This window comes from Anas platyrhynchos, chromosome Z (assembly GCF_047663525.1).
Source record: "Anas platyrhynchos isolate ZD024472 breed Pekin duck chromosome Z, IASCAAS_PekinDuck_T2T, whole genome shotgun sequence".
NCBI classification, from domain to species: domain Eukaryota; kingdom Metazoa; phylum Chordata; class Aves; order Anseriformes; family Anatidae; genus Anas; species Anas platyrhynchos.
Genome location: NC_092621.1, coordinates 8,265,349 through 8,284,454, shown reverse-complemented (window position 1 = coordinate 8,284,454; position 19,106 = coordinate 8,265,349). Strand labels below are relative to the sequence as shown.

General features: G+C 39.6%; 1 protein-coding gene across 11 annotated transcripts in view; it reads right to left on the bottom strand.

Moving 5' to 3' along the window:
• CELF4 (CUGBP Elav-like family member 4) overlaps positions 1-19,106 on the bottom strand; it is a 692,870-nt gene that overhangs the window by 19,525 nt on the left and 654,239 nt on the right. For all 11 annotated transcript variants that reach the window (XR_011805803.1, XM_072031183.1, XM_072031181.1 and 8 more), the window contains exon 12: positions 5,147-5,313. Coding sequence is in view for 10 of the 11 variants with exons in the window: in XM_072031183.1 (XP_071887284.1) it covers positions 5,186-5,313 (128 nt within the window). In the remaining variant the exon portion in view is untranslated. The remainder of the gene's footprint in view (positions 1-5,146; positions 5,314-19,106) is intronic.

The following is a 19,106-nucleotide window of genomic DNA, read 5'->3' as shown; positions in this document are numbered from 1 at the left end:
TCCCAAATGAAGCTGTTCTGATTTCATTCCCACTTTATTCACTGATATTAAAGCTTGTGCTAGAGTACTGTTTTGATGTAATTATGCTAGTGCAAATTTCCATAATGTAAGCAAGTCCTAAATGATCTAAGTGATGACTAAAGGAGGGAAATGACAATAATCTGTGCAGGAGGAAGAGGAATTGGTTAGCATGATTGTAGGAGGCATAACTACAAGAAATGGGATTAGGTCCTGATAAAAGATATTTAGTCTGAATCTCAAGATGAAGAGCCTAGCAGGCAACAGTGAGATCAATGCAGCTGCAGAACAGCCTCTCACTGGAGGTTATACAAGCCTAGCTGAGAGGGATAAGCAACCCAAAATTCAGTAAAAAGTACACTTCCATTCGACATTGCATCGAAGCAATATGAAATGACAAAAGGAGAAAGCCATAAATGTTCCATTTACGTTTTACAGTACTTTTTGTCATGAGTAGAATGATTGGAATTTTGCTTGTTTGTTTGATTTTTGGCTGATAATATCTGATTACTTTAAGATGAGATAAATGAGTTTTTTTTGTTGTTGTTTGTTTGTTTGTTTTTTGGTTTTGTTCTTTCTCTTATCAAAAAACAGGAAATTCAAAATGCGAAGTTTTCCTGTTTGGTTTAATAGCATATATGTTCCAATGAAAAAATGGCATTTCCTATGGAAAAAAAAAAACAAAACCAAAACCAAAAACAAACAAAAAAACACAACACTTCAACACATCATCTATTCCAGCCAGCTGCAAAAACAAGCATCTCACATATTCTACAATAAGCCACACATCACTACATGTTCAGAAAGCTGTGAGAGAGGATCTGAACATCTTTTCTTTTGTATTCAAACTTTGGCCTACATTATTTCCTCTGGTATTTTGGAGAAGTAGATTACCTGGACAATGCATTCTTTTAATGATTTGACATTGCTCTTCTTATGAGAGCAGCTTATAAAAAAAATCTTACTGATGACTTTCTTTTTTTTTTTTTTTTAACTCTTCTGCCTCATTTGCACCTCACTCAGTTTGTCTCACTCACACTCACTTTGTATCACTCAGTTTCATGACAGTCAGTGCTCCAGGTTAGACACATCCAAACATCTCTCCATCCTTAGCTTTAAATAAAACTTCAACAGCAGTGTATCTGAGGTGGAAAATTTGCTAACAACCAGTGACTGAAACAGAGCTACAGAATGAGAATGGACAGGATTTTCACTGTTCTTCTATGCAACTGCAATTTAGTCATACTGCAGGGTACCTAAGAGCTCCTGGGAATGGCCACCCAAGTGAGCTGTGGGTTTCAGTATTTTTATTTCTTCATTATTTCATGCATTTGCTATCTGAAAGGCACATGAAGTGCCTCTGAATCTTTGCTTTCTGATCCTAAGGGGGGAATTATAATAGAATATATTGATTTTGGCAGAGTTGCCTCAAATGATCCTCTTTCTTTTGCTTTCTGCTCCCCCAACCCCACTCTTATATTTTTCTTTTTTTTTTTTTTTTTTCCCTGCTATAACCTCCTCTTTAATTATAAAGAAAAAAGAGAATAGAAGTGGCCATTTTGGAAATGTTTTTTGAATTCTTCAGGGCTTTGATTGAAGCAGCTTGTGGGCTTATCTGCCACATCACAGAGACCCTTTCAATGTTTGACAGCAACTTTAGAGCACTTGCAAGGAAAACAAAAGACTTCAAATCACTGTGGCCTAGACTGCTTGTGTCCCAAAAGGGAGATTTATAAGTCAAAAAACAAAAACCAAAAAAACAAACAAACAAACAAAAAAAGAGGTGCATGCAGAATTAAAATGGAGTGCATATCTTTCTTTCTTGTTTGAGAAAAAACACTGATGGATTACATCAAACTGGGTGCTGCCTGTGTTTTTTGTTGGCAGCTTCTTATTTTTGGAAAGGAGTTTGTTAAAACAAAGCTTTTCCTTAGAAAATCCTCAATGAAAAAGTTTCTTGAGCATACTCTTGAAGCACATGAGTAATTGCCCTGATGTCAATATGGTTATTCACATGTTTCAGATTGGAACTAAGGACTTTGAAGAGCTGTGACCAAAGTAAAAGAAGATAAAAAGCATACATGAGTTGTTGTGTTTCTGCCAGTAAAGGGAGCTACCTTCTTTCTAGTCTTGCAGTAGATATCTGTGCCCATGGACTTGGCTGGCTTTTACCCTAGTGGTTTTAGGAAACTTATAGTTGCATTAATGCTACAGTCTACTGAGTAGGTGTGTCAAGAGACTCCCAATGGTATTTGGTGGCTGACTGGAGGCTGCACATGAAACCAGCCATGGGGTACAGTAACGCAGTGCTGAGCCAAGGACAACTGACCCACCTCTAAATAGGGCTAATTACTGAGGGGTTAACCCTGTGCTCTGACTGGAATCTGCTTTGTATTGGGACATCATGATTAAAAATTCTGCGTTTGCTTATAGGGTGCTGGTATGAATGTCTCCTAGCACTGGAAAGCAAGTAAGCTAAAGAGAGATCTATATCTAAGCCCTTCTGACTACCTTTGCCTGTCACTAAATGTCCTCTTCAGTCTGATCTGACAACCTCCCTTGCTAAATCAGATCCTTCCTTGGGATACATACACTCTTTCAGTGCTCTCTAGGGGCCACATACACTTGGCTAATCCCTTTTGTTAGATACGAAAAACAAAAACAAAAACAAACAAGCAAACAACACAAACCCAACCAAAACCACAAAAACCCACAAGCAAAATTTTCTTCCTGGATAACTCCCTCCCGCTACAAGACCTCTTCAGCTCCTTCAATAGGTTCATCAAGGTGGGAGTCTAAAAGAGAATAAGGGCTTCTGAGCTGCAACACACTGCATTTTGACAGAGAATCTCTGTACCTCTGATAGAGGCAGAGGATGTAAGTAGTGTGGTGGTAACTGAAATTATTAGGCTGGAACATTAAAAACAAAGTAGAAGCCTGGAAAGCTAAAGGAGTTCCTAAACATAGACAACTACTCAAGATTTTTCTCATGCTTTGAATAAGCAAATTAAAAAAAAAAATGCTCTAGGAGTGAGATTTGAAATTTTATTGCCATTTACCATCTGATTCCTTTTTGTATAATTTATTGGGAAAACAAACAAACAACAAAAACAAACAAACAAACAAACAAAAATCTACAAATCCTAGTCCTACTACTGAGAGATTTTTGGGGGGAAACAAGCTAAGACCTCAAAGTCTGCCTGGTTATGAAAAACTAGACCTGGAGCACTTCATGCTGATCCATGATAAGGAAAACACCACAGACTCATACCCATGGATCTTTAACAACACTGGAGTCTACAGCCCTGCACTTTCGTACACAACCATAAGAGACAAGCATATCCTCAGTGTTCACAGTTACACTACAATATAAAGCTATTGCTTTGTACCAAACAACTTGGGAGATACATGTGTTCCTCCATCCCTTTGCAGGTGTTACTGAAAATCTACCCAACAAAGACAGTCCTTGCTTTAACAAAATAGCATCATGCATGCATCTCCCGCTCTCTCCCAACACTTCTGAGCAAAACCTGCAGTAAAAAAGCCAGTGGGATGAAGCAAAAAGCATTTTAATATGGAAGCGTATTTTGGTTTCAAGCTTCCAAGAGGCCTTGTCAAAAGCAAGGAAAAGAAAAGAGGTATGTGAAGAGGGAAAATGCATAGAAAGTTATCTTCGTATAGTCACATATAAAGGAGATTCTGTACTATGGAAGTTGTAGCTTGAGTTGCCAGAGAGGTACTAAAAGCCCCTTTGAAATTAGCACATGCACCTAATACATTTATTGGATGTTTTCTTAGTCTGCTCCATGTTTTGTTCAGTGCAGCACCTCTTTCAAAGACATTTTAATCCCATTCCTTAATTCTCAATAGAAAGGATACTGCTCTGAAGACCACAATAAGGTATTTTCAAAGATATTAGAAATACCAGTGAAAAATTGGATCACTTCATAGTTCTTTGGGAGGGCTGAAGATGGGGACTTTCTGCCTGAATCTTAGGTGTGTCAAAAAGGCCTGAATTAAAATTATTGAATCTTAGATGTTATGGTCATAATGGCCTAGAAAGCTTACCTAACCCATCTCTCTGTCACTAACTTAGGAATGCAAACTGCTTGTTGCAGCTTAGGGTGACCCTAAGCGCTGGGTTTGTTGGGGAATCTCTGGTATGGAATGACTTTAAAAGCAGAGAGACTTGCCATCTCTGCAACAAATACATATATTTTGTATATTTAATTTCTCAAAGAATTATCTAATGAAAAGGCCAGTCAGCAGTGGAAAATGTTTCCATTTTTGGAAACATCTCCATTTTTGTTATTGCTAATAGGCTGGAATTCCAATGAAACAAGCTGCTGCTTCTGATGTTTTTGACACTGTTACATGTTTTCAAAGTCTCCTGGTGGCATCAAGCTGTCTCCTTTTCAACACAAAGCACGTGAGTCTAACAATGAGACCCTCATTGAGATACATCTAGGTCCTCACTCAAGCAAAGCTTCCTTGGCTTTGTTTGGGTTTTATCTATACACAGTAGTTAACAGCAACTGAACAAGATGACAGCATGGATCCTCCTATTAATTTCTTGGGTTTGGGAACAAAGAAATTAGGTGTTATTTAGTTGTCACGGAGACATATTTACATATAGTTATTATGCTGGGATGAAATCAGATACAGACTATACCGCATGAAGAATGAAGAATGCTTTGAAACATTTGCAACACAGAGCTATTGAGACAGACACTGTCCCAGTCCAGTCACCTGGGATTAAACTGCAGCCCAGTCCCATCGCTTAATTGCTGATTTTCTTCAGCCACCAGAAACACTGTCTTTGGCCGAGTAAGGGGAATCAGGACAGCTGCTGCCTCCCCTCTATTGACCAGGAAGACTTTGGAGAGATGCAGGATGCTACTGGGGTAGGGAACCCTCCTCGTTAAGCATCCTTCCGTCTCTCTTTCTAATGAGGCACGAACAGTTCCTGGTTTATGTGTGGGTGTGTGTCTGTGTGGTGTGGCTCTAGCCAGAGGCCTAAGTGGAAAAGGCAGAAGCCAGAGAATTGCAGAGCTGAATCTTTTTGAGGGTCTACAGCACAAAGGAGAGGCTACAACCACAGCTGACACCCCCTTCCCCATGCAGTTACCTGTGCTAGTGCTTTGTATCCAGTGTTTCCCATAACCCTTCAGTAGGGACGATTAGCATCCTTTGGCCTCTTCAGCTGCACCTTCAGCCTTTTCATGCCAATCTGGAAGCCATTCATAGCCTGGATGGCAGCTTGGGCACTGGCAGGATTGTCAAAACTCACAAAACCTGTCAAAACATGAGGCAAGGTAGAGGGTTTAATGAGCAGAATGGAGCCAAGGCACGTACATGCAACGACCACTGAGAATGAACATGGGGAAGGGGGTGAGGGTGGCAGGAGGTGGGGAGTGAGCAGGTAGGAGGGTGGGCGGGTGGGCTGGAAAGTGAGGAGAGGATGGTTGCCAATGGGGGACGGAGGGTAGGAGGGGTTGTTACAGATCGGTGTCCCAGGACACTGTGCCTGGTCTGAGTGCCAGTTCAGACATGAGACTATGTGAAGCATGGGGATACAAAGGCTGGTGCCACAGTACCAGCACATGGAAGATTTGGGTCGCCCTAGAGCAGACATGGTGCATGGTCTCAAGGCACTTGTTCTCTGTCTTGTTCTTTTCTTCCCCTGCTGTGACTGGGTAACATCCCTTTCTAGACCCTCCTTCACTCCCCAACATAACCTTTCCTTGCCTTCCAATATTCAAAATGAAGGGAACCTGATATACCTGCTGCTACCTCCTTATTATGGCAATATAAGCAAAATGTGAATTTAATAAGCTCTCCATTATGGTATTCATTGGCACGAATAGTTTGATTGTTGGCCACTTAAGAATATGAGGAGCTTTATTAACTGGCAATTACTGCAGACCTTTACTTTATGTTGATGCTGCAGCTGAGAAATATGAACACTAGTGCTTTCCTAACATGGTTTCTGTAAGTAGTTTCATTCCTTGCCAGCACACCATCTAATCAGCCATGGACTCCATCCAGCAATAGAAGCACCCATAGTGATTGAATAATGATAATATGGGCCACCCATTCTTTGTCTCAGTGGAAGAGGATCAGAAGAGGCAAAATAGCTCAGAACCAAGCTAGATGCAGTGCATCTAACTCATTCAGCTTTGAGGAATATTTTTCTTTTTGCTTTTCCTTTTTTTTTTTTGTCTTTTTCTTTTTTTTTTTTTTTCCTTATGTTAGCTCCAGGAGGAGACCTCATTCGCACATACTGTACCTGACTTTAGCTAGAGTGACCAGGAGACTGAGCTATGACTGAGGCAGGGAGCCATCATATTGTACAAGAATTGCCTGTGCTACCTTTGCCAGAAATGTCCCTGTGTGCCAAAAATATTTCTGAGCAAAAACTGTAGGTAAGTCTAGTCTGGACAAGCCTGCAGTCCAGACAAAGCCATCTGTTTTCCCACCCCTGCAAAGCTCTGGCAGCACAAACCAGCCCCAGGAACCCAGTGTCTCTCAACAGACAGGCTGAAATGAAGAGACAGCTTTAGAGCCCCTCAAAAAGATAATGCTGAGCATTTGCTGCCAGGTATACACCTGCTCCTGACAACAGCACCGGGCATGGTTTACAGCCTTGGGCTGTTCCGTGACTGCATTCGGCAGCACCTCCTCTCTGGTCTAGTTCCTCCTCGAAAGCAAGGCTCGCACATGACAGAGGGTGGCTTTCATTTGGAAAAGACATGCACACACACAAACACGCACGTATACAGAAACACACCGCCTCACTCTTGCATTAAAGCTGTACTCCCTGCCTTTGGCTAATAACAAAGGTTTATGAGAGGTCATAAAGCCTATGATCTCAGCCTCAATGTGAGACAACAGGTTTATTAAGTGTGGCAGATGTGGTTTTTAGAGGGAGGCCCATGAAATAAATAGGCTTCCCTCCTCATCCTCCCCTCTTGAAGCTGAGGCTCCAAGTAACTGGCTCTCCACACAGTTATCCTGCCAGCCACCTGGATGAGGAGGAACAACACTGGAGCTCTGAAGGTGTGAGCAGAAGTGTTGCTCAAACCTCACGGCAGTCATCAATCTCTAAACAGAAAACTAGAGAGTTGTGATGAGTAATGAGATGAAGTATTATTAAATGGCAGTAGATCTGCATCTGCAATCACCTCTTAGCCAGTAAGCACCTGGTAATGTTCCCAGTTTACATTTCACTAGTTGACTAATCTATCATTCAACAAGACCCTGTGATTTGATCTCAGCAAAGGAATAAACTAAGCACTTCCTGATTTCACCTGAGTTGATTCAGTCTTTAAATACTTCTGGAAGCTCCATTGGAAATGCTTTACTTGATCTTCAACTTGAAATTTGCAGTCTAGCTACCTCTTGTCCTTGAATATAGCTGCAGTGAAAGACATTTCTTTTTAAAATCACCTCTGGACTGTTAATACTGCGGTCCAAGACCCATCAGCTCTAACAGTAAACTCAAACTGTGCCAGGGAAGTTCAGAGAAACTGAACCCCAATCATCTCTACCACTGAATTTTTCGAAAGGTCCTTGACATAGTTTGGCTTATGCCTAACTCCAAACAATTCCTGGACACAGTGTGAGTATTAGCACACGACAGAAGCTGTTTTCAGTAGTTAGCTTGGAGGTTGCCATGATATTCTGGAAAGTAACAGGATTTAATAGTTTGGGTGTGGGCCATCCTGTGCCAGCTGGCACCAGTGCTTGAGAAAAGTGCCAGGTACGTTTTCTTTACTAATACAGACACAGCTACCAAATATCAAAGCTGAGTGGGCTGCAGCTGCACAATTGCTTATATCATGTTGTTGGAGAACCTTGCCTGTGAACTTTGATTTCCACTCCTGTGACTGGTCCTGTTGCAATGTACCTCCTACTGGCTGAACACATACATTTAGAGTGTGTCTACACAAGCATCCATTTGTGAGCAAATCACCTTGGTATCCTAAAAGAATCAATGGAGGTCTAGCCAATACAGCCAGTGAAGTGTAGAATGCAATTTGTCTCTTTTTTTTTTTTTTTTTTTTTTTTTTTTGGGTGGGGGAAAGGGGACAGGGGAGGGCACAGCTAGCTGTGCCCAAATGAACCACACTGTACATCCCACTGACTGTTTAGCCGCTGTTCTGCAGCTGGGACTCACATCTCAAGCTAAGAATGTGTTAACTGGCTAGTGCCTATATGGGTCATTCCTCAAAGTGGTGTTAATTGCCAAATCAAAATCCTTATGTATACAAGCTCCACCAGAAATACTGCCAAGTGTGATAGAACTCTACTATTTCTCTACTTTTGCCAAGACAAGACCTTTAATTGGGTGGTAAGTCCTGGTACTGGGATGTTGATACAGTTGGACCCCTGCAAAAACCCTGCCTTTAGATAAGCTCACAAAACCACTACAGTTTTAACAAACACTTTGCTTTTAAGACGGAATTCTAAGGCCATTTCCTCATTCTGTGCAAAGCTGTAAATAATACAGCATTTTAACAAATGGGACTAATAAGAGAGATCAGAAGTGCATTTGCTCACTATATTTCATTTAGACCAGATAATGAAGCTGGGAGTTGTACTTTGATGCTATTGGTATATCAGTTGCCCACAGATCTGGACTGGATTTGGATTATTTATTTTATTCTCCTTAGTTGTCCTGATATACACTGCTGTAATATTAGTAATCACTACTGCCTAGCTGCTGAGGGTGCAGGGGCTGTGTTGGGTGGGCTGTGAAGAGAGAAGGAGGAGGGCAAATGCCAATAATTGCACATTTTCCTTGTAAGCACATCCTAGGGACAGAGCAGCTAATGTCTCTAGCTTCATTTTACTGTTATAGTTTCAGGGGGCTTGATACGCACAGAAGTTGTTGATGCATTCAGCTCTCCCCCTTCCTGTTATTTATGTGGAGTTGTATTTCACATTGTTGAAGTTATTTGGATGGACTCCAAAAAGAAGAAGAGCTATGGCTTATTCTGAGAGCTGAGATTTCACAATGATAAGGGATAAGCAGATAGACAAGCCATGCTAACAATATATTCCTTTCTCTTTGCAGATCAAATATCTACTGATAGATTATATGACTTTTTTTTTTTGTTGTTGTTATGTGCACTATTGACAGTTAACCAGCTTTGTTGCTCTTCTGGTGCTATGCCAAATTTAAACATGTATGACTAAGGACAGAATGAGTGTACCTGGAAAATTGCTTACATGCTTGCCTTCTGAATAGCTTTAATGCTCGAGTTCATAACTATGGGGCGCAAAGAATGATGCTTGCATTTCCATTGCCCAAGAAGCTATCTGTTTTGAACAGTATCTCTGCATTGTCATCTATGCTCTTGAAGGACAAAAGAGAAAGGGAGAGGTTAAAAAACTCATAGCTGTATCTGTGCATCAGTTAATTAATAATCAGAGAAATATATGTCCTGGTCTAAGATGGTTGGTAGGAGGACAGGATTTTGTGATAAATCTATTTTATTTATTTATTTATTTATTTTTTATTCCTTTTCCCAGGGATTATGTAAAAAGGCTGCTCTAATAAATGATTTATCAAAGCACCAAAGAATCAAGAAATGTGCTGGGATTGCAGCTCAGGGCATCTAATCTTCCTGAGTCTGCACAGCAACTTCCAGGAAGGTACTGAGATTGGAGTCCACGGCTTCTCCTGTCCTGCTCTTTCCCTACATAACTTTTACTTCAGGTAGAAATGGGGTAATGTCCTGAAGGGAGCTTTAGTTTAACTCCTCATTTTTTCCACAGGAAATCTTGGTAGTGCGGCTTGCTGAAGGAGTTTCACGCCTTCCTCATGACACTAGCACGATCATCGTTGGCTTTATGTAGCTGATATTACTCACTGGTTGATTTTCTATTTTAATAGGCTGAGAAGATAAAGAAGGGAATTTGCAATCTATCTCAGAGTGCATTTGAAGACTGTTTTGCAACTGTAAACTTTTCATTCACAGCGAGTAGTGTCTCTGCATGGCCATGAATTAGTTTGTGCTCTAAGTACAGGCCTGAATGAGCACATCGTTAGGTTCCCATGGATCCCTAATTGGCCTTTGTGAGATTTCTGTTTCTCTTTGCGTGCTGCAAGGAGAATTAGCAGTTAATGTGCAAAACAGGCTTTTGATGATCTGCTACCAGGTTGGAATAATATGCTGCTTTTCTTCAGAAGAAACCTTTCTCTGGATGCAGCTCAAAGCTTGGTAACTACATTGAGCATCCCCAAAATTAGAAGTCAAGACCATGGTCAGTGACAGGACCAGATGCAAACTTTTGATCTAGACTCCTGAACTGAGGGCAGACAGTCCTATAGCAGGTCCACTTATACAGGCTGGTCTCAGGCAGTAGAAAGGAAAACAGAAACCTCAAAGAAACAAACACTTAAATTGTCCTAAAACTAGGAAGAATTATTGGATATATATGCCATGTGCTTGCTGCACAAAACTAGTATCTCAGTGATAGACTTCATAAGAGATTGCAATGGAAATACAGACATTGGTGCTTATTGGCTTGTTTTTGGCCAAAGATGCACTATTCTGGTTCTGGCTGTCAGTCTATTTCTCTGACTGCCACGAGGGATCTTTCCTAGCACGTCCTGTTGCTTCAGTTAAGAATGTCACTAGCTAAGGAAAGGATCTCATTCTTCTGAACTCTTCCGCCTTGTCATTCAACCCATTTCTCAGCAAAGAAAAATAAGAGTTAGAAAAGAGGAAATATAAAAATAAAAAAAGGAGGAAAATATTGTGGTCTCCAAGATCTGCTTCAGCCCGTGGAAGGTAAATTCCTGTGATGTGAAAGAGAAGAAACATGATGCACATAGCCTGGGTGCCAGTGCAGAAGTCCATGCCCCTTGCTTCTCTTGCACTCAAAGTGTTGCTACCCAAAAGATAGGAGGGGGCCTGGACCAGGCTATTAAGATGGGGGAAGCTGCAGAAAACACTGGAAATTGGTTAGACCAATGGTCCTGATCTTTTCCATCTCCCAAACACTTGTGTTAGTAGTTAAGGAATCGCATATTAATATAATTGGCTATTAATGTAATTGTCCCATCAGAGCTTGGGTTCCTTGCTTTTGTTACTAACCACTGAAGGGGTAATTTTAGAAATGGCAAGGAGGCATTTTCTGGTGGGAAGGCAACTACTAGTTTAGTTAGCTAGTTTAGTTAACTAGTGATTGAGATGCTCAAATCACTGGGGCCTTCTCTGGGGAAAGGGTGTTGGGGAGGAGATCCTACCCTTCTCTCCCTACTGGGAACTGACCTGCTACCCTGCAGTTCTTCATTACCTCAGTACATTTCATTTCTAAGACTGTTCAGTTTCTCTTTTCCCATGTTTATTAGTCTTATCAGAGAATGGAGGCTTTCCTTTAATTGCCTTGCAAGGTCTTTACCTTGCTATGTTCTTTACACAATGTACTAGCTGCTGTCTTGCAATTTTTTTAGTGCTGTAAAGAATTTCAGGATACAATCTGTATGTAAGTAGCTTTATAATGCATGTGTGCATTGGAAGGTATTGTATTGTAAGGTGATTTATGGGTACTGGAATACTCAATAAAGGAGTATGTCTGCAGATCAAGGGCATAGCACTTCAGCTGTTTTCCAGTGTCTAATAGTGTTGGATGACTTTTTGGAATATTTAACCTTCCACTGATGTTTAATCATGTCCAAGTGAGATCTGTCTATCCAGTTATCCAATCCATCCATCCATCCATCCATCCATCCATCCATCCATCCATCCATCCATCCATCCATCCATCCATCCACCCATTTTGTAATGTATGAACAGCTATTAAATGATGACTATGCTAAAAAACTACTATTAAATATTTCAAATCTGTGGGATAATTGGAACCCCAGAATATTCAAAGAATTGGCTAAGAAATTTGCTGAAGCATTTACATTCATTTTAGATATTTATGGAATATTAAAAAAGCTTCAAAGTGCTCCAGAAAAAATCTATTCTTAATTTTCAAGGATGTAAACCAGATGACCGGGTAAACTTAGTTAATCTTTCATAAACCTATGTAAAACTATGAAAATCTTGATATGAGATAATATGATAAAAAAAAAAAATGGTATACAATTAATACTAATCAGTTTGGTTTCATGGAAAATAGAATCTATCAAATGAATCTGATTTCATGATATTGCAAGTTTGGTTAATAAAGTAAGTTTTCATAGAGTTTATTTTAACCCTTCTAGAGAATTTTACAGATTTTTTTTTTTTTTACAGAAAAGGAAAGCAGCCCATATTAAACTTCTAAAAAATTGGATAACTGACATACCACCGAAAAAAAACTGTAAATTGTGACTTATAATATTGAGGAGTTTTTAGTAGGCTCCTCCAGGAGCATGCTGAAATCTCTGTGCTATTCAGTTTCTCTAAAACTACCTGGAAGATATCTAAAGTAATTACTGGTAAAATTTCCCAGTCATACCAGAAGCGGTAAATAATGACAGAAGTAAGTCAGGCTGACCTGGGTCACTGTGTAGGCTGGATTCAGTCAGAGAGTGTTCATTTTAACCCAACAAAATGCAAAATTAAGTATCCATGGGAAAAAGCAGGTGGGTAGCTCAAAAAAAAAAAAAAAAAAAAGAATTCTACAATAGAAAACTGCTTATAACAAGAACATAATAATCTTGGTAAAAGCCAAATATACGAGCTCTCAGGATTACACTGAAATACTTATAGGGCTCGGTACATTCTCTGGGTAAAGCCAGTCTCTGGGAAGCATCCTCTAGAAATAGTGAGGTGATGCTACCTATGAAAATGGTCCATGAAAGATCTGTATTGTAATTCTACATTTAGTTCAGGTGATCTCTCTAAAAAAAAAAAGAGTCTAAGAATTATGCAGAACTGCAAGAATAACTCTAGGTCTGAAAAACTAACAAGAGTTGCCACAGTTTATTGAAAAGAAGGTTAAACAGTCTTCCAATTATAGTCTATAAATAATTTCTAATAGAATGTCTTGCTTTGTTTTAATACAGAAAAAAAATAGTTTGATGATTTCCACTGGATGGAAGCAGACGTTTGACAAATTTAAAATGGAAATAAGACACTGAGTCTGCATTTTTTAAATAGTAAAGGTAATTAACTATTTTGGAACATCTTGTTTAGCAATAGGGGTGGAGCACCTATCACATGAAATCTTGATTAAGAGATTTTCTAAAAGGGATGCTATGACTCAAGCAGAAGGTTTGAACCTGTCACATGAGCCAAGGTATCTAGCATATGTTATTTTGGAGTTCAGTCCAAAGGATCAGAACAGTCCCTTCTGATACTGCACGCCTATCTGTCTGTCTATCTATTGTTCATTTCACTTTTCAGATATTTAGAAAATCAGTTCTTGCCTACTAATCTGGCATGGACTGCAGTAACTGTCATGACAGAGGTGACAATTGATGCTAATGCCTTACAATAAATGGCCCCAAAGTGTGGGCTGTGGACCACTGAGACAGCTGACTGGTACTCGTTCTTCATCTTACTTCCAGCTGAGAGAAACTGAACAGATGGGAAGGGGAGATTAAATGAAGAGTGAAAGTAGATGGCATGATTAACTTTCTCTAAAGGTCAGAACGCCCAGTGCAGAAGGTAGCTAGAAATACATGAGCGTCTTCCTGGTGTCACCTTCCCATCTTCCCATGCATGCAACTACTTCCATACAGTGAGGCAGTGTGAGCTTGAATGTACAGAGAAGTGGTCCCTGGTATTGTGCATAGTCAGTTGGGTGCTCCCCAGATACTGCTTCAAAAAAAAACAGTTACTGAAGTTTGAGGGTTGTAGATGCTGACCCTGAATATGGTGGTTCTAACCAAGAAAGACTTTTATTTCTGTTATTCTTCTCTTTTGTGATCTGTTCTTTCATATAGAAATTACTGACATGACTCCATTGAAAGCACATGATTAACAATCAAGATTAGACCAAAATCTGGACAGTTTATATTACTGCATGGTCTGATCTGGGGTTTTGACTCACATACATCTGCAACCAAGGCACCTGATCAGGAACAATGTTTTCTAAAAAGAGGAAAAGAAGCAAAAATCTGATATAGAAAACCACAATAGATTTTTCATCCTAAGAGTAGAAGTAATGCTAGAAACTTCTCTTATTCTCTTATTTTTCTTGTAAACAACTTCTATAAAGGATGCACAACTATTTGTCTAGTGCTGCAGACTGTGGGCCTACCCATTGTGCTAAGTAGGAGTTGAAGTCATCCAATGAATGGATGGATTCAGGCTCCAGCCAGTCTTTGGAGACACCATGAATAAAATGTTGGTACATACATGTACACTGTGAACAAGAAGCACTGCAATTCATCTCACTAACTAACACATAGCATCATGTTCCAACTTAGCTGATAAATATCTTCCTCATAAGGAACAAGCTAGCCAGCAAGGAATCACCTACAGATAAGTGAATGTTATTTGTTTCTTTCTTGGGTGGAGGGAAATCTTGAATTGCTTTCTGAGCCTTCCTTGTGAATTTCTGAGGTCATGATGTGTCAGCATAGGTTTTATGGGCAAAGTACATAGTTGGAAAAAGTGAATGAACTTTTCAGGAGGCAAGTTCTGCTGGTGTAAAACTAGAAGAAAAGAATTAACTTAGTATAGGTTTTATGCAAGCTATGAGTGGGATCTAAGTAGGTGCTAAATTAAAGATTCATCCAAGGCTAGGCTGGCTGGGGCCTGGTCTTGTGGAAGGTGTCCCTGTGCATGACATGGGGTTTGGGACTAGATTATATTTAAGGTTCCTTCCAACCCAAATCATTCGGAGTCTGTGAGTGTTGCTGAATCAAGATGGTTATTTTTACATCAGTTTTGTTGGAGTTGTACCATATAAACAAGATGAAAGTAACTACTGAAGCTCCCATCAGAGGTGTTGCACTCCATTTCTCATCTTAATCTTCATTTCTTTGATGCCATGTTCTCTCTTGGAACCCACTGAATTTGCAGATTCTTGATAAAGAAGCTATATATGAACATTGCAGCTACTGAAAAAAACAGCCATCCTCCTTCATCTACAAGACACAGTCACCATAAAATCACCCACCGGTTGACAGTATTTCATGGTGGGAAGGAAAATTTCTTCCTGGGTTAATTAAAGAAAAAAAAAATCAAAACAAAAAAAGAAACAGACCAGGAAGGTGCAATACAAATTGCACTAATGACTATTTTTTATCAGTTCTCTCCTGTCCTAGGGAGTCTCTGAAATAGATCTGTTCTGTGTGTAGCAATGTACAGAATGGGAATCTTGCTCCTTGCTGATCATTACTTAGATAGCAAACTAACCATCTCTCCCCTTTATGTCATGGCATATCTGACACCTCATTATAGGTAGGTTAGGGCAACCTAATAGGTATAAAAGAACTAGAAGCTTCTCTTGTTGGACAGTCCAGAAGTTTCTGTTCAGAAGGCAGAAATAGTGATGAATAGCTTTTGGCCATGTTTTTCAAACCAATACATTACTTTTTATGGAGGCCACTGTGTGAAAAACAGCTAACAAAACTAACAGTGAAATCAACAGGGAAAACAAACAAACAAACAAAAAAAAAACAAAAAACAAAAAACAAAAAACAAACAATCTCCTCATATTCAGTGACTCATTTGGAAGAAAAAGAAAAGAGAAGATCTCTTAATATTTAGATCAGTAGGTTGTGAACTGGCACTGAACCATGCTGTGTATCAACAGGAGAAAGGAAAGAGTTATACATTTTAAGCTGTAAGATAAGGTACTGATCCAGATCCAACTGTTAGATCTGTGGTCCTTTCAGTGCCAGTGTAAGACCTCTGCATTTTTGATTACCTGCAACGAACAGAGATGATCAGCTAGCTTCTTTTGTCATTAACATCAATGAGAATTAGACACCTTCATGTTATATCGTAGCTGCTGCTAAGTTCCTCTGGGTCTGCCAGCAAAGCATTTACCACTAATGGCCTTCAAATGAGTATCCTGAATCCTGGAGATCTCTGTGAAGCCTTGTGAAAAGCTTTCTGCAGTCCCTCTGAAGAATTATATTCAGTCTGTGGGATCTGAGATGTATCATTGATTGCCCAAAGCATGATCTAATTCTGGCTTTTGGGGCACCTGCACAATGACCCCTCTGAACTCTTGATCCATCCTTGAGAGGGAGATGGAAAAATACACTTGTATTTTAATTGCTGAAATGAGAGGAGTAGAAATATCACTGGAAAACACATTAAGGAAGATGCCTTTGTTTAGAAAACTTAATATCTAAGAAATGCAGTATGGCTTTTGATAATTTGGATAGGGATCTTAATTTGAAGAAGTGGGGTAAAAATGTAAGTTTCCCCTAAAAATGTGGGTCTTGCACTAACTATTCTCTCATAAACATTTTAAAAATCTCAATAACACAAGAATCCTTCTGCAATCTGTTCAGCCATGTCAGGAGATGCACAATGACAAGGGAAAACACAATTTTGGGAAACCTTACTGGAGAAGGATTTTAAAGTGTAATTAGAAACCACTGTTTGGAACAGTCATATAATTTCTCCTTTAAATGGTCAGAACACAAAATCAGATTTGTAGGTTATGTTCGCAAAAAAAAATGGAGAAAACCTATCGCCTGTGAAGTAGTCAAAGAAAGCTGCTCTTAGATGTTAGCTCCTCCCTTTTAAAATATCAAATATACCTGTCAAAATATCAAGGGGACTGATACCTGGCTGGTGTAAGAAGGCTGAGTCCCACTGTCTCTAGGTTTTCCATGGGTTACATCACTAGAGGATCTCACCAGTGGTGTGCCCTAGCTGCAAGGGAGGCCAAGAGTATTTTGAGCTGTATTAACAAGAGCACAGGCAGTCAAACAGGAACGTGATTACTCTTCTCTGCTCAGCACTTACTAGATCACATCTGGATACTACATCCAGTTTTGGGCACCCTCCTCTCCCCAAACCTGCCTCCAGCATAGGAAAGACAGTAGCAAAGTAAAGTGAGTTTAGCATAGGTCCCTCAGGACGGCCAAGGGCTGATGAACTTGCCCTTTGAGAGAGAAATGACATAGTCTCTTCACAGTGGTGGATGGTGGGAGGGCAAGAGACAATGGACAGGAATTGAAATAAGAGAGTTCTAGACTGGATATAAAGAAAAGCTTTTTCACCATGAAGACCAACAAGTATTGGAGCAGGCTGACCAAATGAATTTCCATCCTTGAAGGTTTTCAAGACTTGACTAGATAAATCCCTGAGCAATTCTGAGATCTGACCCCACAGCTGACCTTGCTTTGGGCAGAAGACTGGACTCCTCAGGTCCCTGACAGGCTCTGTGAGTCTATTAATAGGCAGAAACATCAATTTCCACAATTTATGATTAATAATCCCCATGACCTTAACAAATTATGATGGATAAACCCCAAATGGAAGTACTGATCATAATTATAAAGCCTTACTTTCTACCTAACACTCATGCTTCCAATGATTATACACTCAGACCTTAGCTAATGAAAGTAGAAAGGATGTTATAGGAACACCTCTTCATGGGGTTTAACACAAAAGCATTTTGACCATAGGCTTCATTTGATTCTGTTCAGAATTTCTTACTCCATCTGGCTTTTACTAACTCATTTACAGAAATCAGCTGCAAGCTAACAACAGGCATTTACTCAGAAAATTCACCTCCTTAACATTAGGCTACAATTTTATAGTCATTTTAGCATCCCTTAGCATCTTAAGCATCCCCAGTTCAGCTGTTTTCATTGGTTTTCATAATCTGCAGACATATTCACTATTGGGGATATATATATATATATACATATATAAATGCATATAAATATACATATATACATATACATATGTAATATATTACAGATCAGGACTGGGGAGAGTGGGGATGAGGTTGAGTATGGTTGGGGATTTGAAATAGTTGAAAGTGGGAATGGTGAGGAAAGGTACTCATTTTTATGGGGGTCTGCCAATTGTTTTTCTGGTGACAACCTTAGTGATGTCAGTGTACACTATCTGAAGATGTTCATCTCTTCTCATGCATTGGTTTTGGTTTGCTTACTTGAAAAAGTAAGATATCACACTCACCAATACACTAAAGCAATGATAAGATTACAAAATGAAGCACTGAAGAGTTAGAAAAATGCAAGAATTGATGTTATGTATAAAATTTTAATTTTGTATTGTTTTGTATATGCATTAAGCCATCGCTTCTAACCACATGTTTCTGTATTTTTCTTTTTCATGGCATCCTTGTTTTAATTACTGTAGAGAATGAATAACAGAACAGGGTGAGGAAGATGGCAATGTATCAGACTCATTATTGCTAGTGTTGGAATATGGAAAGTAAATAAGGCAGGGAAAGGATGGTTTTGTGGTGTAGTTGTACAACCAAATGCTGCCTCAGAGAAGTGGACTTGATGCCTATTTTTTGCATGACATCCCAATTACGCTGGGTGAATAACAAATCACAAAATCCCTTAATAAGATCTCCTAGGCTACTTTCTTATTAGTAAATAAAATCTGCAGGCTCTGAGTGCAAATGGCACATCATGGCTTCTAATCTTATGATTAAAGTCTCTTATCCCTAAGAGAGGTAATCTTGTCTATACCACTGTCTAGGGATGGTCCCTGTATCTTGGCACCCCTGAACCATGCCCAAAAAACGTACAGCCATGAGGTAAGTGCCTGGCGCAACTAAAGCAAAAGGCATACAAATGTTAAAAAATACATGGATAGTTATGGCATAGTGCATGAGCTGATATGTAAGGCCTCTTTATTTTTTTCTTGGTGCTTAGTCAGTGTGTGACCTGAGATTTTGAGTGTGTGACCTGAGATTTTGCTGGTATGGAAAGGCTGCATGCCTGTACTGCATCTGAAGTGAACATAAACATAGCATGCCCTGCATTGTGTTAAATATTTTGAGAAAATGCAAACAGACCAATCAGGCTCATGGCATCTCAGATGAGGCATCCAAGGTTAATAAATAGTTTTGAATATCTTTCTATGTCTCACCATCCCCTTGGTGAAATGAGGACGACATGAGCACTGTGAAAATGCTGTTTCTCAGCTTCATGAACCTCTCAGATGCTCTGCTGGGAAGGGCCT